Source organism: Alexandromys fortis, unplaced genomic scaffold, assembly GCF_014885135.2.
Source record: "Alexandromys fortis isolate MF-2015 unplaced genomic scaffold, M_Fortis_MF-2015_v1.1 scaffold_7, whole genome shotgun sequence".
Taxonomy (NCBI): Eukaryota; Metazoa; Chordata; class Mammalia; order Rodentia; family Cricetidae; genus Alexandromys; species Alexandromys fortis.
Genome location: NW_026067920.1, coordinates 4,117,787 through 4,142,783, shown reverse-complemented (window position 1 = coordinate 4,142,783; position 24,997 = coordinate 4,117,787). Strand labels below are relative to the sequence as shown.

The following is a 24,997-nucleotide window of genomic DNA, read 5'->3' as shown; positions in this document are numbered from 1 at the left end:
AAGGGGTGTGCCCCACTACCCAGCCTATTGTTCCTGTTTTTATCTCAAATGCCTAATTAAGTATTGAAAATATTTTCATAAGAAATGCCTACATTTTTCTTAAAGTTGTAAATTTTCTTTATTCCAATTATAACATTTGGGAAATATGCTCAAAACATCCAAGCATACATTTTATACTGGAATCAGATGTGTGTCTATCAGACATGCTTTATCATAAATTCTCTTACAATTCTGTAAATGTCAGGGATTGTAATAGCACAAACATTAGCGGTCCGTTTTGATCTGCTTTGTCATTCTCATAAGTGAATCAACCTTTCAGGTCGAATACACCCTACAGAAACAATTCAACCACATTTAGGACAATCTTAATATAGCCTGAGGGTCCCCATTTATCTATCAATCGAACAGTTTCTAGTTGCTAAACCAGTGCTACAACCTAGCTCAGGGACAGGTGCTCAAAAGAAAAAAAACAAAAAACAGCATTGTTTTTCTAGTACAATTCTGTTTTGCTGCACTCCACGACGGCCTAGCATGCGCTTGCATTAACTGTTAGCCCTCACATTTTTTCTCAGAAGTCAGTAAAATGAATCCCCTTTTGTAGGTGTGAGACTTGCCTAAAATCATAGTGCCGGTTTTCAGAATCATACAGGAGGGACTCTAGCATTGAGATGTGCCAAGACCTTTCCAGAGGCGGGTTCTTCTCAAGCCATTCTTCTGTAGGACAGTACGGTCCCAGTGATTACGTGTGTTCTCTGTGGAGTTTTGCCTTCTGAGCTCACCCCTCGCCTCTGCTTCAGACACACTAGGCAGCTAGCCTGCAGTTTCCTGGGCATGTACATCTCTCCTTTGCCCCGCCTCTGGCACACAAAATGTCTAGTTTTCCCTACGTAGCAGGCAGACCTCCCAGAAGCCCTGTCTGAGCCCCCGGGACTCCGGATGGGACCCGTGTGAACAGTCCCGGGCGGACACGCCCACTCAGAGCCTGGCATTTGGGGTATGGATCCCGACAGGGTTGGTTATGGATCACAAAGAAATTGGGCCCTTAGGCCAGTCTCCCGTGGGTCTCATCAACGACCGAGGAAACTGAGATGGGAATGGAATGAATGGTGGGGATTACTGTTTAGTGTTAGCCGTGGCAGAGAGCGCTTGTTAACCAGATTAAAAGCCAAGGGTCGATAGCTAGAAGCTAGTAGGCAGCCTAGCGCGACGCCCCAGCAACGACTCCGCCAAATTCTCGTGGGAGGAGCGCGACCGGCGGTGCTCTCGCGAGAAGTGGAAACTCAGGCGAGCAAGCGGGGGCGTGGCCGGAAGAAGGTTTATTTCAAAGCGGTAATAGATAGTTTTCTTACCCAATAGAATTGCAAACGAGCCTCCGAAACCGGTAGAGCTCGGGAGTAAGGGCGGTAGAAGCCAATAGGGACTGGGAAGGGCGGGCCAGGGCCGGCCGAGCGGAAGTGGGTCTCCGTGAGGCGGTGGAGTCCTGCCTGAGCGGGTCTCCTTAGCGGCTGGTGGTGGTGGTGGTGGTGGTGGTGGTGGTGGCGGTGGTGGCACGTCCTTGCTCGAGCGCTTCTACTGTGGCGTCTGCCTGATCGCACCAACTCCAGGTAAGACCAGGCTTCGCGGGGATGGAGGCAGCAAGTCAGGGCAGTGCGGGATTGGGGCACGGGCGGCTTCTCGGCCTACAGCGGAGTTGGGGGCCGCCAGCCGCGGCTCATTCCGGCCGCCCGGAACAGCGCCTCTCGGGGTCGGGTCCGCTCACCCCCGGAGAGCGCGCGGGTGTCGGAGCCCGACGCGACACTCGCGTCGGATTTAGGGAAGTCTCATCTGCGGCGCCGCTCGCCCACTCGCGGCTTGTCTGGCTGAACCTTTTTTGCAAGCTGGAAAAGGGAAACTGAGATTCAAAGAGAGGAGGGCCCCTTCCAAGGTCACTTTTTTTTTTTTTGACTGAGCGAGCCGATCGGAGAGGACCAGAGCAAGGTTTTTGTTCCCCGTTGACGACGCAGCCATTGTGTGCTGGCGCCGCTGCCCCGCCTTCTTGGGGCCTGCGAGTTTTCTGGGGCACCTAAGCCGCGTGGCGGGCCCTGTCTAAGCCGGGAGAGTGTTGAGGACGCTTGCGGGCCTTGGAACTGAATGGGTTTGGCCTTCCAGGAGCCGTTTTCTGCCTTACCTATGGTTGGTGAAGCGTGCGAATGAGATTTGGTCCAGCCCTGCACCCTTTGGGGTCCTTCCCTCCCTGGCACATCTGTATACAGGAATAGGAAACCCAGCCTGATCCTTAACCCTAAACACTGTTTCCGTGGACGCCATTAGACACCCTTTGCCTCGATAAGTACGTGTCCAGATATGGGCGTTTCTGCTTTTGTTTTTTTTTTACTTGTCTGTGCCCTGGGGCTCTTCAGGCTTTCATTTCTGCAGTCTGGTGCCTCGGTTTAGGTTGCCCAAGTGGTTGCGAGAGACAGGTTGGACGCCAATTGACTGTAGTTCCTAACAGTGATGAGAGGGAAAACACCCCCCCCACCCCGTACTTTTTTTGTTTTTTAATGGATGGAGAAACAATTGGGTTCGGGTTTACCTGTGAGTTCGATATGAAATGATTGGGAAAATGTCTTGCTGGCCTTTCTGTTACTTAATGTGAGCTTCCAACTATAATTTTCTGAAAAGCTTCCTTTTTTAACACAGTGTTTACCACCATTGGGGAGTGGCGGGATTGATTTTATTTTGTTTTGAGACAGGGTTTCTCTGTGTGGTCTTGGCTGTCCTGGAACTCGTTTTGTAGACCAGATTGGCCACGAACTCACAGAGATCTGCCTGCCTCTGCTTCCCGAATTCTGGGGTTAAAGACGTATCCTAGCAGCCGGGAGGTGGTAACTCTCGTGCCTTTAATCCCAGCACTCGCAAGCAGAGGCAGGTGGATCTCGGATCTCTGTGAGTTTGAAGCGAGCCTGGTGTACCAAGTGAGTTCCCGGACAGGCTCCAAAGCTACAGAGAAACCCTGTCTTTAAAAAAATAAATGTTGCCGGGCAGTGGTGGCGCACGCCTTTAATCCCAGCACTCGGGAGGCAGAGGCAGGCGGATCTCTGAGTTCGAGGCCAGCCTGGTCTACAAGAGCTAGTTCCAGGACAGGCTCCAAAGCCACAGAGAAACCCTGTCTCAAAAAAAGAAAAAAACAAAACAAAAACAAAAAAAATATGCGCTGCCACCTCAGGGCTAGTTGACTTATTTTTTATAGTTTCCAAATATTGAGTGTTTTTCTTATTATGGTCCCCTAATAAGTATTTTCCAAATACTTTGAAGAGTACCTGTGATTCCAGTTCTTCAGAGGTAGAGGCAGAAGGATCAGGAATTTAAGGTCATCTTGGGCTCTGTACTGGACTTGGGCTACTTGGAGACGGGCTCAGGAACAGTTTAGGTTTTGCTTATTTGCTTGTGTACTTGGTCCCCCCCCACACACACACAGGAAAGTTGGTTTCTTGGTGACTATATAGTGTTGACTGCCATCATGAACACTCAAACGGTATTGTTTTGTTCACTCGGGAGGCAGAGGCAGGCAGATCTCTGTGAGTTCGAGACCAGCCTGGTCTACAAGAGCTAGTTCCAGGACAGGTTCCAAAACCACAGAGAAACCCTGTCTCGAAAAACTAAAAAGGGGGGGGGGGGATTGGAGATTGAACCCAGGTTCTCACACATTAGGCAGCTACTCAACCAGTGAGCTATATCTTTGGTCTTTTTATTATTACTAATACTATTGTATGACTATGACCAAGGTCTGTGACACCCCAGTGCAGTAATGTGTGTTTGGTAGTATGAAGTCAATGTGTCCTTCCACTGTATGTGGTTACTCAGATTGAATTACTCTGTCAGGCTTGTGTATGGGAAGTCTTTTTACCTGCTAAGGTTTCTCAGTAACTCCTCATTTTAGTTTTTATTTTGAGTCAAGGTCTTGCTAAGTTGCCTAGACTGCCCTTGAACTCACTTGATTGTCCTGGCAGGCCTTGAACTTGGCAGTCCTGACTTGGCTTCTGGTGTAACTGAGATTATGGGTTTGTAACATCAGAACATGTAAGAATCCTACTCTCAAGTCCCATTGTTTACCTGGTAGACACTATAATTTTACATATAGTGAAAGGATCCATTTTCCCCTAGATCTGACCTCCCCCCACCCCATATAGCAAAACTAGTGACCTATGCCTCTAATCCTAGCTACTCAACAGACCGAGGTAAAAGGTTCACAAGTTACTGGGCTATGGAATGAGTTCAGGGCAAGTTAGTGGGCCTCACCTCACTCTCTGTGGGGGAAGGGTATATGTGCTTGCAGAGAGCAGTGTTGTGCCATCACTCTCCACCTTACTCCTGGAGACCAGGTCTCCACTTGCATGCACATGCACGTGTGTGTGTGCGCGCGCATGCACACACACACACACACACAGAGTTTAGGGTTTTCCAGTGAGGAATCTACTGTGCCTTGCCTTTTTACATGGATACCGGGATCTGAACCCAAGGTCTCATATATAGCTGAGAGTTCTCATATATCCCTTGTCTGGCTCTTTCCAGGCCCAAGGTTCAAATAAAAATACTCTTTCCATCATTTTTCTGTTATGTCATTTCTTCTAAGCATCTAATGAACCATATAATTTGAATGCAGTTTTATTGGGAAGAAAAATGACAACCTTATTTTTGTTTTGCCAAGTATACTAAATGCGGGGTCTGTGTTAGATTTTGATTTACAGTTAGGCTTGTTAAGTTGTGTTGCACAAATAATAAAAACTCAGAGACAGGTATTGGGGTTCAACTTGACAATCAGAAAAGCAAAAGCAGCCAAGCTACTAGAGAGCTCTTACCTCTTTGAAGTCTTCAGACTGAAAAAGCAAGTTCTCGTCTCATCCCGCCTTATATTCCTCCCTAGTGCTGGGATTAGAGGCGTACACCACCACCTGGCCTGTATAGCTGACTAGTGTGGCTGTTTTGCCTTCTGTTCTTCAGGCAAACTTTATTGAAAATACAAATGAAATATCAACACATTTTTTTCCTTTTTTGTCTAAAATTAAATAAGGGTATAACTAATATAAGAAACTATACACAGTAAGTACAATATATAATCTTATATTAGTACAACTATACAATATATACAGGCAATAGATACATCAACAATGCCTAGTCCATTTGCTTTTGACAGACTCAGAAGATACTCCATATCTATCCTATCTTGTGAGTCCAAAGTCTTGTACCTAGTCTACTTTCTATCATAACTTGTTTTCTGCATCTAGTAAACAAGGAAAACTATAACTGTCTAGTCTTCAACTTCCTCAGAGACCCAAGAAGGAAATACTATTAACTGAGTAAATAGGAAGTGCAAGCAAGCAACTTTCAAATGTGAGAAATGACAGGAACAGCTGGCTATCTGCACAGTCACCAAAACTTCTCTGCAACGTTGGGGCATTGTCTTCTACCTACAGCCCTAGCATATCTGACAGACTTTTCTGTGAAGCTGAACATTCTAAAGGACTCTCCATCCTTATCTTTTTTGGTTTTTTGAGATAGGGTTTCTCTGTGGCTTTGGAGCCTGTACTGGAACTAGCTCTGTAGACCAGGCTGGTCTCGAACTCACAGAGATCCTCCTGCCTCTGCCTCCCTAGTGCTGCCATCCTTATCTTGACAATGTTTGGCAGTCACTTTCTTTTCTGTCCTGCTTAGCCAATTAGGACAGCACACTGTCAGCAGTCAGGGCAAGGGCAGTAGCTTACATTTGCCACAAAGAAAATAAACTCCATATTTCTTTGATCTTCTCTGAAGTAGATTGATGCTCCCAGACATCTCATTGTCATAAAAAAATAGACCTATGTTATTAAAACATCTTAAATGCCATATTCTGCAAATCTCTGGTGTTTGAAGATGACCTGTCTTGTCTATTTAAAATATATCCGTTTGACCTTGAGAACATATATAATGTGACTACAAATTTGGTTGTAATCGGTGACTAAGTACTAACCTGCATTTCCTTCTCCTAAACAGTTGGTAGTAATAACTTTCAAGGACTAGAAATTTGTATTACATTGTTAAATGGGCTGTATGGGTATAATACTTTGAACAAAATTAGAGATTTATATACAGTGCATTCTAACAAAATTAATCTCAAATTTTATATACAATATACAAAAGTCAAATCCAATGTAAAACATTTAAAACTAGTAATTGCTTTTTAAAAGTACATTCAGTAATGTACCTTTTTACCCTATCATATCTATAGCCCCCTTTTTCTTTTCAAAACAAGAACCTTGAATCTAATTTCCTTCATTTAGCTTTTTTCCAGACCATTACCAATAACAACTTAAAACCAACTTCCCTAAATAATGACATATTTATAACCCATTGAACAACCAGAAACCACCTATCCCATCTCTTGGGAATGTGGGTGTTATATTCTTTGGTTTTTAGAGACAGGGTTTCTCTGTAGCTTTGAAAACTGTCCTGGAACTCACTCCGTAAACCAGGCTGGTCTTGAAACTCACAGAAGAGTCCCAGACCCACTGTAATTGCTGGATTCCTATGCCTTTACACTTTTGGTTTTAGGAAGTATCTTTTGTTTTGTTTTTTGAAACAAGGTTATGGTGTAGCTTTGGAGCCTGTGCTTCCTGAGTGCTGGGATTAAAGGCGTGTGCCAGTCCTGCCCTGGTATCACATTCTTAAAGTTATTTCCTGCTGTCTGGGGGTTGATGGTATCTTTAGGGTATCCTGAAAAGAAAAATTTGGGTTGATTGTCAAGTCCTGGGAGAGGTAACTATCATTTGTTGTCCAGTCTCTGCATAATGGGAAAGTGCAGGACTTGTCTCAAGTCTGGTTAGGCTGGAAGAACCATTACAATAAAGGGATTTGGGTCTCTGATAATATGCTAGACATTTTGAAAATGAGATGATTAAATGAGAGGATATCTAATTTGGATGGGATTTATGTAATGTCAATTGTAAACATCAGCTTTATCATTTTTGTCTTATTACTAAAAATGTAGGTTAAGCTGAGTGCTAAGATACAAGCCTTAGATATAAGTCTAATAAAAACGGGTCAGAGAAACTCAAATCCAATCAAAGGATATCATGGAGAGCCAATTTTAGTATTGCATTATAAGAATAGAGAAGAACAGCCTAAGGTTTTCAGACAACCAACTTAATATATCCAGTAACCTGACAAGAGAGACTAATAGAACCATCAAAATATGCCTGTCACATTTCTCAGCACTCAGCAGACAGGTCTTTCTCCCCCTTTTCATGTGTGGGGTGTGTATGTCTTTGCCCATGTAGAGGCCAGAGAAGGACATCAAGTGTCTTCCTATATTGCTATCTACCTTATTTTTTGAAACTGAGTCTAACTAAATCTAAAGCTGTCTCTAAGCTGAGCTGAGCCAGCCAGATGCTTAGGTTCCTGGCCTGCCTTGTCTGGCTTTTCTGTGGGTGCTGTCGAGGTTTAACTCAGGTCCTCTTGCTTTCACAACAGGCTCTAATCCAAAGATACATGTGGGGCTGGGTTTGTTTTTATGGTTTGTTTTTTTTTTTTTTTTTTTGAGACATGGTTTCTCTGTGTACGTATCCCTGACTCTCCTGAAACTTGCTCTATAGACCAGGCTGGCCTCAAACTCATAGAGGTCCACATAACTCTGCCTCCTGAGTGCTGGGATTAAAGGCATGTGCCACCACTGCCTGGCAAGATATTTTTGTTATATTCTTCTGAATTAAGATGTGCCCTTGAGGGATGGGGAGTGTCACACATTTCATAGATGTGTGCTCATATATAAGATACTAACTAGCTGGTTCTTAGTGGCGCAAGCCTTTAATTCCAACACTCGGGAAGCAGAGGCAGGCAGATCTCTGTGGGTTTGAGGCCAGCCTGGTCTACAAGAGCTAGTTCCAGAACAGGCTCCAAAGCTACAGCAAAACCTTGCCTCAAAACACACACACACACACACACACACTTCCTAAAACCAGAAGTGTAAGTGCATGGGAATCCAGCAATTACAGTGGGTCTGGGACTCTTCTGTGGTCTAAACCGAATGTTGGGAAACTTGCAAAAGATGGCTATCATCTCCTTAGTCCCTCAGATCCTTGGAAGGGTAGTGAAGTAACAGGACAAGAAGGAAACTGCTTGGCTTAAGAAATGTTCTTTTCCTCCTGCTAAGGAGTGGTGTATGTATTCCAATTAAGCAACTAAAACTTGTCTTTCTCCTAGAGTTAATCACTTTTGCTACTTTTGAAGCAACCAAAAAGGTCAGGGAAGGCTGTAGTAATATAGCCCACTCATGGACTATAGTAAGCCTTCCATTCGATCCTAAGCACCAAAAAGGAGCACAGGCAGAAGATGGTATAATAGTTTGGGTAGTAGATTTGGGAATTACATAGTCGGTTCTATATTCAACAAGATTCCTAAAATGAATGTAGGGCAAGGGTACAAATTACATAAAATGTTCAGCAAAGCATCCAGGTGACAGAAAAGACTGGTAAATTTTCTGTGTGTGTGGTATATGTACATTTGTGAGTTTTGTCTTCAACAATGCAAATAGCAACATTTATTAGTTTCTTTGTTTTTCAGGACTTGGAAATATTGGACATCTAATTGACTCCAGATTGTAAGCCACAGATGAGTACTCAGCGGGCGTGAGAGATTGAGAACATTCCACCTCCCCATAAACCTTGGTGTATATCACTTGATTTTCTGTGGATTGAAGCCAGAGAGCACAATGAGTACAGTAAGTTTCCTTAGCTTGTAAATTTTTTTACCAATATTAGTTAGCTACTCTGTCTCTTAGAGGACTGTAAGCCGCATGTTATATAGCACTGGGCTCTAATTCTAGATATTAGAAGTTAAAATACAAAGACTGAAAATTGAGGGTAGTCTGGGTTATACAGATACTATCTCTAAAATAAACGGAAACAGCTGAGGATGTGCCTCTTGTTTATGCAAAAGACTATTTGTTACATTTCCAGCAGAACTGAAAAAAATCTATGTTGTTGTATATGCCTACATATAATCCAAGTAAATAGTAAATGCATCTATAATCCATTGGTAAATGGAGGTAGGAAGGTCAGAAATTTAAGTTCAGTGCCATACTCAACTATAGAGATGGCTCAGTGAATAAACTGCTCCATGTGTGCGAAGGACCCAAGTTGGTTCCCCATCACCCATATAAAAGCTGGGCAGGGTGGCATACATTTTCATTGCTTAGAGAAGAGGTCTTGATCACAAAGGCGTACTTGGTCATCCAATATTGGAGAAACAAACACCAGTTTAATGAGAGATGTGATCGGGTGGATAGGAAACACGTGCTACTCTTCCAGGGGACTCTAGCTTTTGTTTTTCAGCATGCGTGTCAGGTGACTCATACCTCCTGTAATTCTAGATCCAGTCATCTGTCACCCTCTACTGGCCTTTGTGGACACCAGGCATGCATATGGAGAGAGTGAGTGTGTGTGCGCGCGCATACATATACACATACATACATATATACATACACACACACACAAAGCACTCAGACATTTAAAAGAGGGAGTAGAGAGTGACAAAGACCTGGCCTTTACAAATGTAATAACTATTATTTACAGTTCTGTGGAATGGATTCAGTTGATAAAGGCCCTTTCTGACAAGTTTGAATCCCAGAACTACGTGGTAAAAGAGACCTCCACGCATGTTATGGCATATGTGTGCATCACACTCAAAAAGATTTAAACATAATTTTAAAACTAGATCTAGGGCTAGGTGGTGTTGGTGCATGCCTTTAATTCCAGCACTCAGAAGCAGAGGCAGATGGATCTCTTGAGTCTGAGGCTAGCCTGGTCTACAGATTGAGTTCTACGATAGCCAGAGGTACACAGAGAAACCCTATTTCCAGAAAAACAACAGCAAAAAAAGGGGGGGGGGTATAGGGAGGTGGCTCAGAAACAGCACTTGCTGTTCCTTCAGGGGACTGGGTTCCAATTCCCAGCACTTACTTGCAGCTCAGAATTGTTTGTAACTCCAATTTGGAAGAACTTGTGCCCTCTTCTGGTCTTCACAGGAAGGAAGTGGTACATAGACATACATGCTGGCAAAATATTTGTATATGTAAAATGTGCTGGCAAAATATTCATATATATAAAAGAAAAAAATAACCATTTTCACTTTTGCTCTTGTCTGGGAGTCAGCTCTGGTTCAGTGCAAGACACGCAGGTTGGACTCTAGAGTAAGGTATCCTAAACTTTCTGCTTATAACTTTTTTCTGTGGGGAAATTTTTATGACCTTGGGTAGTAATGTAGATATATGTGCAGATTAGTGTTTGTTGATAATTCATGTTTACTTTAATTATTTGGCATATAAACATAATTTTACTGTTTATGAAGATGAAAGTAAATTATGTTAATGAAATAGATACACTTTTTATGTAAAGAGTTAATTTTGATCAGGTAAGGTGCTTACCAACAAGCCTAACAGCCCGAGCTAGATCCTGGGGCCCTACAGGGTTGAAGGAGAGAATCAGTTGCCGAAAGCTGTCCTCTGACTTCATGTAAGCACAGAAGCACGAGTACATGCATGCACACAATAAATGTTTAAAGAAAAAAATTAGTGAATTAGCTGGGCATGTTGGTGCACATCTTTAGTCACAGAACTTGGTAGGCAGACGCAGGCTTATCTCTGAGTTCGAGGTCAGCCTGGTCTACAAGAGCTAGTTCTGGGACAGACTCCAAAGCTACAGAGAAACCCTGCTCTCCCCACCCCCCCAAAAAAAAAAAACCAACAACAACACTAATTCCTATATAACAGTTATCTTGAATCTTATTGAAGGTATTATAGACAGTGTTGGCATTGTATGGTGTTCCATCTTGTTGAGTTGGGTGTTCAGAAGCAAAACTATAGTGAAATCATATGATGCAACATGGGCCGGTAATATGAGAAGTATCAGTTCTTGATGCGTTGGTTTTTAATTAATTTTTGATCTTTGTAGGTTCAGAAAACATTTTGCTATTGCAAATATTTTTGCACAGCCTTCCCTCCCCCATTCAGTTATGTGACCATACATGGGTTTGTAAACCATAGTTGGATTTGTTTGGTGATACAAACAGCTGATACAGTGATAAGATCTATATCCTAGCACCCCCCTGGCGGATACAAGCAGATCTCTTGAGTTCTGGGATAGCCAGGGCTACACAGCAAAAGACCTTTTATCAGGTGAAACAACAAAAAGTACTGAATTTTTCACCCTGTGCTTCACAGGTGCTACAAGTTTTATAGTGGGTGGGATGCACATGCTCTGTGTGTGTGTGTGTGGTGTTGCACACAAGAGGACAACCAAGTTAAACCATTCCCGTTTGTTGGCTTTTTACTCTTCCTGAAACCCTGTCAAATCTGGAACTCATGCAACTGCTTCTTTTCCCCCTTGATGACCTTAGAGAAATCCTCAAAGAAAGCGGCGTGGTGGAACAGTAAGTTCTAGACAAGCCCAGAAGCGAACTCGGGAAACAACTTCGACCCCTGAGATTTCCTTGGAAACAGAACCCATAGAACTCGTGGAAACTGGTAAGAGCCAGGAATACTGGACTGTAATGCGTGACAGTGTGATATCGTGGGTAAATAAATGAATTGGACTCAGTTTGTATCTGTTAATGCCCACTGTGATGCCTCATGAAGTCATACTCCCCCTCCCCCCCCATTTTATGTGTATAATTGTTTTGCTTGCATGTATGTCTGTCTGTGTACTACATGTGTGCCTGGTGCCCACAGAGGCCAGAAGAAGTCATTGTATTCCCTAGAGCTCGAGTTACAAATACTTGTGAGCTGCCCTGTGGGTGTTGGGAATTTGAGTCTTTTACAAGAGCAGTAAGTATTCATAGCCCCTGAACTATCTTTAACCCCAGGTCACAGCTGAGCTTCTGTGTCTTCCTCTGTGGTGAGGAATAATGTTAGTATATAGGGCAGGTTGACTTTATGCCATAAAACCCTTGGGACCATGTGTGGCAGATGGTACCATACAAATGTTAGCTGTTGGAAGCTCTTGCACTTGCTTTATATGTATGTATAATCTTAGACTTACCTATACAGCTTATAGCTACAATGAGTAAAGCTGCCCCCTTTGGTATTATTGTATCTGCATGAGTTTTGAAGCAGTCACTTGGCTCATCTACTTCACCCTGCTTAGCTTTGTGAAATACTTGAGTTTCCTTTTCTGGTTTCAATAAGACAAAAACTTTCTAAAGAAGGCAAACTTGTCAACACTGCTATTATTAAAGCTTGGTTTGAGACGAGGCCAGACTGGATTTTCCCTTGCCTGCTCAGGAAAGTGTCAAATGTTTTAGATAAGCCACTTTGCTTTGTTATCTTTTATATATCATACCCAAGAACTGATTTTTTTTTTATTTAATTTTTGATTTTTCGAAATAGGTTTCTCTGTGAAACAGTTCTGGCTGTCCTGGAACTCGCTTTGTAGACTAGGCTGTCCTCAAACTCACTGAAGATCTGCTTCAAAGTGCTGGGATTAAAGGCGTGCACCACCACTGCCCAGCCAAGTGCTGATATTTTAAATGGTTTTTGTTTTTTGTTTTTCAAGACAGAGTTTCTTTGTGTAACAGGTCTGGCTGTCCTGAAACTGTAAACCAGGCTATCCTCAAACTCACAGAAATCACCTGCCTCTGCCTCCTGAGTGCTGGATTTAAGGTATGTGCCACCACTGCCCAGGTCTAAGAACTGATATTTTAAAGAAAAGTGCAGTGGGCTATGGATGTAGCTCAGTGTGGTAGAGCACTTGTTTAATGTGCAAGACCCTTGTTCAACCCTTAACACTACCACAAAGAAAAAAAATTATTAAGATGTTATACAATATGTGTATTCCACGGAATAGACACTTTTTAGCCATCTTAGAGTTAAAAAGAAGCTACTTTGTGTCAGATGAGTTTCTTGGACTTCCCTGATAGTGTTCATTCTCTGCTTGGTCTCAGTTTGACTTCTCTCAGTGAATTCCTTAGAGCCTTTATTCTTATCTACAGATTAGGACTTTGGAATTCTATACCCAAAGAAGGTCCTTTTCTTCAGTGTAACACAACACACACCTGGACTCGGTCTCAGGGTTTAAACGGATCCAGCTGTTTCCAATGAGGCACTTGTCAATAAACCTTTGCAAGGTGGTAAATACAAGCAGCCCATACGTACATACATACATACAAGCAGTGTGTTTCTTTTGGCAGAGCCAATTTTATCTGCTAAAAGATAATTGACTCATAAATTATGGTTTATAGATCATTAAGTAGCAGCCATTCTTTTTCATGAAGAATGAGAGGCAATTGGTATATTATATATTTGTGTGTGTCTGTGTATAAGTGTGGGGAAGAGGTAGGCAGACAAGTTTTTGGCTTTTCAAGACAGAGTCCCTATGTGTAGCCCCAGCCATCCTAGAACTCACTCTGTAAACCCAGCTTTGAACTCACACATCTGTCTGCCTCTGCCTACCAAGGGCTAGTCTTACAGGTGTGTGCTACCACACCTAGCTCTGGGAAATAAAAGAAGGTAAAGCAAGTTAGAATATGTTATTCATACTGTTTATAAAATCTAACCCTCATATTTTTTAATACTAATAGCAATCAGGAAAAAAATAGTTGTAAGTGGTTTTTGCATGCCTTCCCTAATTAATGAAATTGTGATGCCTAAGCATGATCGTGTGGGTGGGGTGAAGCCACTCAGGCGTTTGTCCCCACATGTACACCTCTGGGACATCAAGAAATTCATGTAGCCCACTTAACAAAATGCTGGAGGGGCACTTGGTTATTTTGAAAAGGTAGTCTTGCTGGTTTTTATATTGTGTGTGTAGGGTTTCACACTTTGACACAAATTTATACCATTTTTATAATATCAACCAAGGCTATACTCCTAAGGCTTGGTTGATATTATAAAAATGGTATAAATTTTTATACCATTTTATACCTTAGGAGTATAGCCCTATCCTAATACTTGTGGAATTGCTTTATTTTGAAGCTGGTGATGAAATTGTGGACCTCACCTGTGAATCCCTGGAGCCTGTGGTTGTGGACCTCACTCACAATGACTCTGTTGTGGTAAGCATTTGAATAAGAGTTGGCTGGTTTGGGTAGGAGTCCCTGGCCCATATCTGCATCTAAAGTCTGGGTTACTGACTAGGGTTAGAAAGATTGAAAGGGGGGCTGGAGAGATGGCTCAGTGGTTAAGAGCACTGTCTGCTCTTCCAGAGGTCCTGAGTTCAATTCCCAGCAACCACATGGTGGCTCCAAACCATCTGTAAAGAGATCTGACGCCCTCCTCTGGTGTGTGGGTATAAATGGAGGCAGAAAGTTGTATACATAATAAATAAATCTTTAAAAAAAAAAAAAAAAGAAAGATTGAAAGGGGCTAGCGAGATGGCTCAGAGGTTAAGGGCACTGTCTGCTTTTCCAGGGGACCTGTACCTACATGGTAGCTCACAGCCAGCTGTAACTCCAGTTCCAAGATACCAGTGCCCTCTTCTGGGCTCTGTTGGCATCAGATACACTGCAGGCAAACGACACATACATACACATCAAATAATTTTGAAGGGAAAGGAACCTGTATTCAGTAACTGGAACCCCTAATGAGAAGTGTGTCAGGAAGAGCACCTGTTGTCGCTTTTGTCTCCTGTGGACTATATCTGCCTGATTTTTGACCTTTCCATAGCAGCAGTCCTGATTTCATGGTTTCAGATGTGTAAGCTGGACATGGCCCTTTGAAATGGGATACTAGCTTTGCCGGGGTTGGTACTACATTGTATTAAGAGAGACCTATTTAGGTGCCTTGCCTTGCATGAAGTGTAGTGCTTTGCAGTGTGTTTACACCTCTGACCTGAAGGGAATTGGGAATATTGACTGTGCTGCCATTAGGTTTCCGAAATAGTTGCCAGTAAATATGGCTCCAGGGAAAGCAGCTACCTAGTCTAGCACCTGCTGCCACAGCTCTTTCCTGACTCCAGGGAGGGTAGAACTTGAGAGGCTGTGACTCCATGTGTAGCCTGCCAGAACTAAAACCTAGTCTGGTCAGGAGTATTAGAAAGTAATTCTGAAAGACATGTTCTATGGTATTGGAACACCCCTACACACACACATACACCCCATTTCCATGTATCTTTTGGGATCTGATCAACTCATTGATGAGCATCTTAAGGACAAGTTTGCTACTCAAAAAACCTTTTGATGACAGTATGCCAGGTCTGAAGCTGTGGAATAGAGGTATTGCCACCTTGGGTAGCATTCGACACGTGTTAGCAATTGGAACGCAGAAAGGACTGTGGACATGGAACTAAGATGTTAGTAATCTAGTCTTCCACTTGTCTCAAAGGTTTGAAATTCTGAGTGACTAGCAACAAGCTGCCACAACCAAGACAGATCAGTGTTTTCTAATTTGCTTAAAACTTTGAGAGTAAGATTTTATTGAGAAGCAAGACAGAAGCTGGGTATGGCACACACCTTTAATCCTAGCACTCCTTGTGAGTTCAAGGTCAGCCTGGTCTACAAAAAAGTTCCAGAATAGCTAGAGCTACAAGATGAAGGGGATGGGTAACCAGGTATTGTGGTGCATGCCTGTGATCTTGAGCACTTGAAAGGCAGTGTTCCTGGGTTATATAGTTAAGCTTAGTCTCAAGGAGGGAAAATGAAATCATGATGGCATAAAGCTGCCAGGGAATATCTACTCAGAGGCTTAATATTCCTTACAAATGCTCAGCTGATAGCTCAGGCTTGTTACTAGCTCTTACACTTAACCCATATTTCTGTTTATGCTTTACCTCATTTTCTACAAGTCCTGCTTGCCCCCTGGCTGACTGGCATCTCCAGCTCCACCCTTCTTCCTCCCTGCTTTCTAGTCTGGCTCTCCTAACTTAATCCTGCTCAGCTATTAGCCAGTCAGCTTGTTTATTAAACCAATCTCAGTGGCAAATCTTGACAGTCTACAAAGGGATTTTCCCACAGCAGTATGGTTTTAGTTAGAAATCACCAGATTGTCCTGATGTCATCTCTGGTATTCTCTCAAAGACTATGGTGAATTAAGGCACATTGCCTCCCGTATAACCAATGGTGTTTCTGGAAATTGGCCAGAACTGTTTGAGATTTGTAAGTGGTCTCCTCTGCAAAAGTTGACTCTTGCTGTTAGTTCCTGTCAACTTTGTGGAGTTCTATAAAGAGGGTAATTTAGTCCCTTAGCTAAAGTTACATTCCAGTTTTTGACTAATTCTGGAAATTGGCACCAAATGCTTTTTCTTCCTCTCTCTTCCCCTATCTCAAAGTAATAGAAATAGTTTATTGAGGGAAAGCATTCCTGAGGAAGGAAGTGGGCTAGTAAACAGGGAAAGGGCTCAGAAAGCCCCAAATCCCTTTTCTTGGTTTTTTTTTTGTTTGTTTGTTTGTTTTGTTTTTTGTTTTTTTTTTTTTTGTTTTTCGGAATAGGGTTTCTCTGTAGCTTTGGAGCCTGTCCTGGAATTAGCTGTTGTAGACCAGGCTGGCCTCGAACTCACAGAAATCCTCCTGCCTCTCCAAATCCCTTCTTTTGAGAAATCAACATCTACCCATAATGGACATGGTCAGAAATTCTTCCTCCAAGAAGACCCTGTTCTTCTGCTGGGTGGCAAGTCAACATTTCCCCTACCATGCCTTATTCACACGGCAGTGAGTAGAGTCCTTGAATGAGCCTGGAATAGGAATAGTGGGAATGGGGGAATTGTCCTGATAGTGACTGAATGAGCAGGAAGTTAGATAAAAGCCCAGGGATAGTAGTGTGGAGGGAGACAGGAGGCTTGGGTTCTCGTGTCAGAGTTGCTATTGGGTTTATTACAGAAATTACCTCATGCTTGATCTAGCTATTAAAAAGAATTGTCTGGATTTGGTAACTCTTTCCCAATCACTCTCCATGTGTTGTTGATTGTAATGAATCATCAAAGGCCATTAAATTACTGATATTAACTAAAGACATGAACAAACAGTATTTTTGAGAGTCATACAGTATTGAAAGCAAAATGTGTGCATTATAGCAGTTAAAAGGTCAGAATGTTTATAACACTCTTCTCTCTTTCCCCCTTTTTCAGATTGTTGAAGGTGAGTAGTTTCATTTCCTTTTCTCCTAGGTTTAAAGGAAGTTATGATGAATGAATGCCATAGCCTGCAGGCTCTGTCAGTCTGTCCTTCCAAGATCTCTAGGCAGGAGGTAGCCTTTGGTCAAACCTGTTGGTTTTACTGACAATCTCTGCCCATGATTTCAGGGACTGAGCTTTCTCTTGAGAAAGCAAATGAATGGCTCTGCCCCTGGGCAGGACCTTCTGGGGGATGGGGTAGGACTAGCATGGCGATGCTTCTCTCTGGAAGTCTGAGGGAGGAGGGAGGGTCTTGATACGAAGGCTGAAAATGCGACTTTTTTCTTAGAAAGGGGACGGCCGAGAAGAAATGGGAGGAGGTTACGCCAAGACCATACTGACAGCTGTGTGGTGAGCAGTGATGATGAGGAACTGTCTAGGGACAGGGATGTATATGTGACTACCCATACTCCTCGAAGCGCCAGGGATGAAGGAGCTACAGGACTCAGGTAATGTGCTCTGCTGCTATTGTGTTGGGTGGAGGCCAGGGTATACAGATGTCAAGCTTGTCTGCTCAGGATAGACCAATGAACAGACAGTTGTATCAGGAGACCGACCTGCACTGTGATCAGGGTTGGGTGTAAGTGGGTTTTATTACGGGCACCACTAGCAGTAATGCTGGAGGTGAAACAGCTGGGTGAGCCTAGTTGTCTGCATCTTTTCTTCTAGACCTCTTCTCTACCATCTCTCTTTTCATGCCCATTCCAGCCCAATACTTCAGATAATTTATTTTCAAGTTTTTTGTATGCCTTTCCTAACTGAGCAGAAGTGAGAGATTTGGTAGAAGATAGGGCCTGCATATATGAGGCCACTTTATAAGGTATAATCAAGTATTTGAGCTCACTTAGAAACTGATTTGAAGTACTTGTGATTTCAGGCCCCTGGGTACTGTCAGTTGTCCGATCTGCATGGATGGATACTTTGAGGTAAGTAACCTAGTTGCATCTCCTTTGGTTTTAACCTGTTTCACTAAAAAGAACTTGGAGGATCTGTGCCTCATGTGGGATTGGACACCTAGCTATCACAAAGACTAATTACAAAGGAGATTGTTCCCCTTGGTCATGGTCCCTGTGTATTTCATCTTTAGCCTCTTCAAGTTCAAGTTTCCTGCTGTAGCCTTAACTAGAAACTGCTGATTTTTGCTGAGGTTGCCTATAACCCCTACAACTAGGAAAATCCTGTCCTGTCTACAGTTTGTTCCATTTGCTTCTGAGATTGTTGTGCAGACTCTGCCCCTTTGTTTTCACTGGTCTCGGTGATGAATGCATTAGGGTTCTTGGTGGCAAGGGATATTTTAAGACTGTTCTTTTTAATGTCTTCTAGATTGTGCAGAGTGGACGCCGCATTGTTTCTACAGAATGTGGCCACGTCTTCTGTAGCCAGTGCCTCAATGATTCCCTTAAGAATGCTAACACTTGCCCAACTTGTAGGAAAAAGATCAACCATAAACGCTGCCACCCCATTTATATATGAAATGTTCAGAACTGCTCAGGATAAACCAATGGACAGACAGCCAGGCTAGGCTTTCTGCGTGGTATCTGCCTCCAGTTTCCTGAGCTAAAAAAGACTTTCAAAAATCAATGTCTGATGTAAACTGCTCTTTTGTTTTCCAACCCCTTAGATCTTTTGTTTTCTCCAGTTTGATGCTATGGAGCAGGATCTAGGGATCCTCCCATGTCAGCTTAGCATCTTTTCTCCTGGGTATTCTGAGCTGGGAGTAGGAGAAAAGGAGTCAGGCGCATTGGAGTTTAAGTATTGTGGCTCCAGCCTCTTTATGGAGCTTACATGTTGGCCAAGAAGTTTCCCTGTTGGGAAAGTTTGCCCCAACTCTTCTGAGTACAGAACCTTCCCAAGGTATCTGCCAGTTAGCTATTCTGCCTGCCACACAATGACTTGGCCAGACATAGTCCCTCCAACCCAAGGATCCCAGTACAGAAGCCGCCCCTGAAAAGCCCTGCCGGTGGACTTTTATTTTTCTTTGAAGAGCAGAGGTGATCTGTGATTCTACCTGTACCTTATCATTGATGTGCGGTGTTTTCTGCAAATCAAGAGACCCTCTGCGGGGCAGCCATGTTTCCTAAGAATGAGAAAGTGCAATAAAGCCCGTTCTTCACCTGCTCTTCAGCAATCCGGAAGATGTAGCACTGCTAGTGTCCTCAGCCCAGTGTTGCCTGTGGGAGCAGTGCCCATCGCACCCCGTCTCTGTTCGCCAACTGTTCTCAGGAACCCTACCCATGCTCCAAAGTTCTTTGCCTGGCACAGAGCATTCAAGGCCAGTAGGACAAGCAAGTTTTTGAGTCTCTTTTCTGCTGTGTCCTGTGTTGTCCACAGTGCTCTCCAGCCCTCAGTTTTTCACTTCCCACTGCCTAATGTCTGCCCAAGCATAGATACCAGGAGGTGGTAGCAGTAACAGTGGCCTTATCAGCTGTTCACTTCCACGCTTTTACCCAAGTCACTGTTGCCCTGCTCAGCCTGCCACGACCCTGGCTTTCCCACAGCCCTTGAGTAGATCGATTATTTCCAAAGCTGTTCTTCTGGCCGATTGGGCTTCGATCCTCTGGACTTTTGACTGCTTTGTAGGATTTGATCAGCAAAGCATGGTGCCTCTTCCTTCCCGTGGGACCACATAACAATCCCTGCTCCACTCCAAATGTGTGGGAGCCTCTGGTGCCCTCTCGGAGGCAGTGAAGTGGTAAATTGTCCCTGGGGACACCAGGCACGGTGGCTCGTAGAGGATAGGCCTTCAGTGCCAGCCTGCTTCCACCTCCACGCTATTTCCTCAGAGGGCTTCAAGCCAAACCAATAGCCTTTTTGTGTGAAACATCTCTGAGGTGGGAAAGGGACCACTGGAGCTTTGCTAGCAATAACTGACTTTCAGTTTACTGTTCTGATGGAGCAGGGACTCAGCACAGAACTCACTTTAAATGGAGCTGAAGGAGTGTCCCTCCTCTATGTGAAAAGAAAATAGTTTTATTTACTCTGACTTTTTAAACTGTTTGACTTCCAGTTAGTTTGAATGAGAGTAGTAATTTTTTTACATGGACTCAGAGGGTAGGAGCATGTGTGGAGTGTGCCCTCCCCTTGGATGTCACAGCCATTGAGTTCCCTGTGGGCCTCATGGACTTGCTCTTGTTAGTTCTAATGATAGCCAGACTTAAAGGAGCCAAGGTGACCATGCAGCCAGTTCACCGGTAAATATGGTGACACCCACTTAAAAACTCGTTTTCTCCTTAAAGACAATTTATGAAGTTGATCATAAAAGTTCTATTACTTCATCCTAAATTAAATTGAGAAAAATAGGTGTTTAGTTCTACTAATCAGAAGCTGAATTAATAGGAAAGGGTTGGTATAGAAAAATCCCTTTCCTTTTTCCTTAATGTATATAGTTTAACTCTTTCTTTGTTACATTTAAACTATGCTCATGGATATCAGTCTGTTTTGGACTCCTGCTAGTGTTAAAGATGGAAATAAAGCAATTGGAACCAAGTATCTCTCATTCATTAATTTGCTCTTTGGAACATTTTACCTAAAGTGTGCAGTGTTCATTCAGTGTGATTTATACCTGATGTGGGCAGGGGAATTTCTGCTTATCCAGAAGATGACATTCATATTGCTACATCCCAGGCCTGGGAATGTCCAAAAGTAGTCTACTGTGAAGTACTGCTCGGTGGAAATAAAAGTTCCAGAGACTTTGTTATGAACATCACTGGCTAAGATTGGTACACTGCTCCTGACCACTTGCACAGAATTTGTGCTGTCTGTGAGAGTCAGCCCCAAAGTGCATGAACATACGCTGCCATAGGAAAGCCCTGCCAGAGAAGGGCTTGGGTGTGACTTGTATTGCAGGCTAAACACCTGTCATATAAAATCTTAATAAAATGTTTTAGGTTTCTTTTGTTTTATGTGTGAGGTTTTTTTTTTTTTTTTGCCTGAGTGTGTGTGTGTGCTATGTGCATGTCTGGTATCCATTGGATCCTTAGAACTTAAGTTATGGGTGGTTGTGGACCATTGTGCAGTGCTGGGGTTGAACTCAGGCCTTTTGCAAAAGTAACAAGTGCTCTTAAATGCTGAGTCTACTCAGCAGCCTCTGTTTAAAGCATTTTATCAAGAAACATGCCACACACATGCAGACATACACTTTATTTAATGTTGTTGGGCTATAGTGGTCCATTCCTTTAATTGCAACACTCAGTAGGCAGAAGCAGATGGATCTTTTGAGTTCCAGGACAGCCAAGGCTACGCAGAGAGACCCTGTCATGAAAAGCAAGAATGTTTGTGTGTGTGCCATGAGCATGTGGGTGCACATAGATGAAAGAGGACATGAGATCTGCTGGAACTCCAGCCTGGGTTTTTTGTAAGATTCTTTGACCCATTTCTTCACTATATCGCCCTTTTATTTAAATATATTTGGTGGATGGGTGAAATTCCTCAGTGGGTAAAGGCACGTGCCTCTAATACATCCTAACTGGACTTTCTTCAGGAGGATCACCTGAACAAGTTGCCCTTTCATTTTCATGAGCATGTCGCCCACACATTATATTAACAATTAAAAGAATGTTTGGTACAAGTTCGTGTCAAAAATAACACAATGGGATATTTTCCTGTTCTGAGTGTCTTCTCCATCAACAGTTCTTTTTCTGGTTCTAGTAAGGCAGGGCCTCTCACAAAGTCGGTTTAATGTTGGTAACCCAGAAGAGATGCCCCCAATACTGAAAATGCACAACATCGCTGAAAATGGGAAATCCATACAACCTCATTTGGGCTCAATCCGGGGAAGTGGAGACAGGAGCTACATTGGCAGTGGTTCTCAATCTGTGGGTTGTGACTCCTTGGAGGGTTGAATGACCTTTTTACATGGGGTTGCCTAAGACCATTGGGAAATATTTATAGGTCATAACAGTAGCAAACTTAAAGTTAGAAGTTAACAACAAAAACAATTTGGTTGGGGATCACCACAATGTAAGAAACTTAAAATGTTGCAGCCTTAGGAAAGTTGAAGTGTGCTAGGGGAACAGTGACCAGATTAGCCTAACTGGTGAGCTGCACTGTGGATTACCTCCCTGTCAGTGTGGATAGTGTGCTTAAGGATGACACTGGTAGTGTTGACCTCTGGCTTCCACATACATACGATGTGTACTAGCCAACAGAGTTCAAAGCTACAAAATGGGACACTGCCCCCCCCAAGTGGATCCTGCAGAAAATCGTGACTTCCTATGTGTATGAGCTTGTGATACGTGTTAATGAGTGTATGTGTGACATAGGGTTCCCTAGAGGGATGAAGTATATTGATTGTTTTTCTCTAACACAAGCCACCTTAACTGCCTTGAGACAAGGTGTTTCAGAAGTTTGGGATTTGACTAGGCTGGCTGAATCTTGTCTGTTGCCCCAAATCCCATCTCAATGCTAGGATTACAAGCATATGTACAGCCTTGCCGGTGGGTATTGGATCTCAGGTCCTTGTGCTTACATAGCAACTTCTCTGACTTACTGGGCTATTTCTTCTTAGTCCTGAATCAGATTCTATAAAATTCTTAGAAGGGGAAACAAGTGGGAGGTTTTTTTTTTTTTTTTTTTGGTTTTGGTTTTCCGAGACAGGGTTTCTCTGTGATTTTGGAACCTGTCCTGGAACTAGCTCTTGTAGACCAGGCTGGTCTCGAACTCACAGAGATCCGCCTGCCTCTGCCTCCCAAGTGCTGGGATTAAAGGCGTGCGCCACCACCACCCGGCTGTGGGAGATATTCATGATCTTGCATTTAGTGGTTGTTTCTTAAGTGTGGATAGGAAGTGCTCAGACAGCAAATGGAAAAATGCTAAATTATTAAGATTAAAACCTGTATCAACCAGATATGGTTGGTGCAAGTCTTTAATCAAAAGTGCTGGGGGATGGGGAATGGTGGTGGACAGAGGGAGGCAGATGGTCTACAAGGGGAGTTCCAGAGAGCCAGGGCTGTTAACAGAAACCCTGTCTCAAGGGGAAAAATCAAAAGATACTGCCAAGTGGGCTGGAGAGATGGCTTAGAGGTTAAGAGCACTGACTGTTCATCCAGAGGTCCTGAGTTCAATTCCCAGCAACCACATGGTGGCTCACAACCATCTGTACTGAGATCTGATGCCCTCTTCTGGCCTGTGGGCAAACATGCAAGGAAACACTATGTACATAATAAATAAAATCTTTAAAAAAAAAAAAAAGATACTACCAAGTATGAAAGTTGTGCTGAGTGTTGACACAGCAGTTAAGAATGATATCTGCTGTTTCAGAGAGCCTGATTCAACTTGACAGATCACATCTGTATTTCAGTTTTAGGGGGTTTGACATTTCTGACCTCCTCAGGCATCAGTACTTGTGTATCTGCAGTAAATACATGCAAACATACAAATAATTTAGTGAAAATGCAGCTAAAAAAAGGTTTATTTAGAGTGTTGGTACACACCTGCAAACCTAGCTTCGGATGGGAGAACCACCATAAGCTGAAGGTCAGCCTGGTCTACAGAATAAGTTCCAGGCCAGTTTGAACTACAGTAAGATCTTGTCCCAAAATAAATAAAAGGGCAAATCTACTTAAAAAAGGATCAGTATCTAGAATATGTAACAACTAGAATAGTTTAAAGAGATGTACTGAGGAGCTAGAGAGATGGCTTGGTGGATAAGAGTACTTGAGCATGCATGAGGACCTGTATTCAGGTCTCATCACCCACAGAAATAGGTAGAAGAGTCCATAAATGTGTCTGTAATCCTAATGCTGTGGTGGGCAGGGACAGGGAGAATCTGAGCATTGCTGGCTGCCATGTCTTGCTTCAGTCTTCCTTAAGACATTATCTTAAGGGTGGTTAAGAGCACCACTTGCTCTTCCAAAGGTCCCAAGTTCAATTCCCAGCAACCACATGGTGGCTCACAACCATCTGTAATGAGATCTGTGCCCTCTTCTGGCCTGCAGGAAGAGTACTGAGAATACTGTATACATAATAAATAGATAAATCTTTAAAAAGAAGACATTATCTTAAGGAAATAAGATGGAAAGTGGAGGATCTCTGGCATCTGATCTCTGCATGTATGCGCAGGCACGAGCACTCACATACATGTAACACATCACATATATAAAAAAATGGTGGCTGGGCAGTGGTGCCACATGCCTTTAATCCCAGCACTCAGGAAACAGAAGCACTTGGATGTGAGTTCTAGGCCAGTCTATCTACAGAGCTAGTTCCTGGACAACCAAGGCTTATAGTGAGTTTTTCTGTCCTGCCAGCCAGCTCCCAAATAAACAACACAAAGACTTATTAATTATGAAGGCCTAGCTGATAGGCTTATTTCTAACCAGCTCTTATAACTTAACCCATTTCTCTTCATTTAAGTGATGCCACATGGCTCATGAATTGTTATCTCATCTCTTGTATGTCATGTTCTGGTGTCTTCACTTTCTTCCCAGTATCCTGTCTGCCCAGAAAATCCTGCCAAACTGTTAGCTGTTCAGCTTTTTATTTAATCAATCCAAGGGACTCATCTTCACATTCTACAAAAAAGATTATTCCACAACAAAGGCTACACAAAGAAACCTGTTCTCATGGGGGGTGGGAGAGTGGTTAAAGTACTCATTTCAACAAAGTTATGGAAATAAACAGTTAAGCATGTTGTTCTATTTACTTGTCAGTGCAACAAAATACCTAATAAAAGCAGTTTCAGAAAGGATTTATTTCTACTCACAAAATACAGTTTGTTCAAGGAAGCTATAGGAGTAGGTAATGGGTTTTCTGTAATAGGCTATAATAGGTTTCTCCACTGATGCAATAAGCCAGATCAAGCCAAATTGAAAAAGTAAAAGAACAGGTTTATTTTTAACAAAGCTACTCCCGGGTGAGTCCTCCAGGCCCCAGATATCAAGGCGGGAGAA

At 43.1% G+C, this 24,997-nt stretch overlaps 1 protein-coding gene across 2 annotated transcripts; it reads left to right on the top strand.

Annotated features, from left to right (window-relative positions):
- The first annotated feature begins 1,489 nt into the window (after positions 1-1,489).
- On the top strand, positions 1,490-21,010 carry Rnf4 (ring finger protein 4). 2 transcript variants are annotated; one of them, XM_050141071.1, is made up of 8 exons: positions 1,490-1,604; positions 8,575-8,731; positions 11,407-11,533; positions 13,979-14,058; positions 17,064-17,073; positions 17,398-17,557; positions 17,986-18,034; positions 18,432-21,010. In XM_050141071.1, exons 2-8 carry the CDS (start codon positions 8,723-8,725, stop codon positions 18,579-18,581), a joined length of 585 nt encoding a protein of 194 aa, XP_049997028.1. In that variant the 5' UTR covers positions 1,490-1,604; positions 8,575-8,722; the 3' UTR covers positions 18,582-21,010. The 2 variants fall into 2 exon arrangements, 1 of the variants encoding a protein (XP_049997028.1); XR_007591450.1 differs by lacking the exons at positions 17,986-18,034; positions 18,432-21,010 and adding an exon at positions 9,383-9,442 and having other exon boundaries at positions 16,429-17,182; positions 17,398-17,532.
- The last annotated feature ends 3,987 nt before the right edge of the window (positions 21,011-24,997 follow it).

Bases quoted from the DNA above. Each gene is read 5' to 3' on its own strand.
- Rnf4 (XM_050141071.1), top strand. The intron at 11,534-13,978 runs GTAAGAGCCAGG...TTTATTTTGAAG, and splicing joins CATAGAACTCGTGGAAACTG to CTGGTGATGAAATTGTGGAC. The intron at 17,558-17,985 runs GTAATGTGCTCT...TTGTGATTTCAG, and splicing joins GAAGGAGCTACAGGACTCAG to GCCCCTGGGTACTGTCAGTT.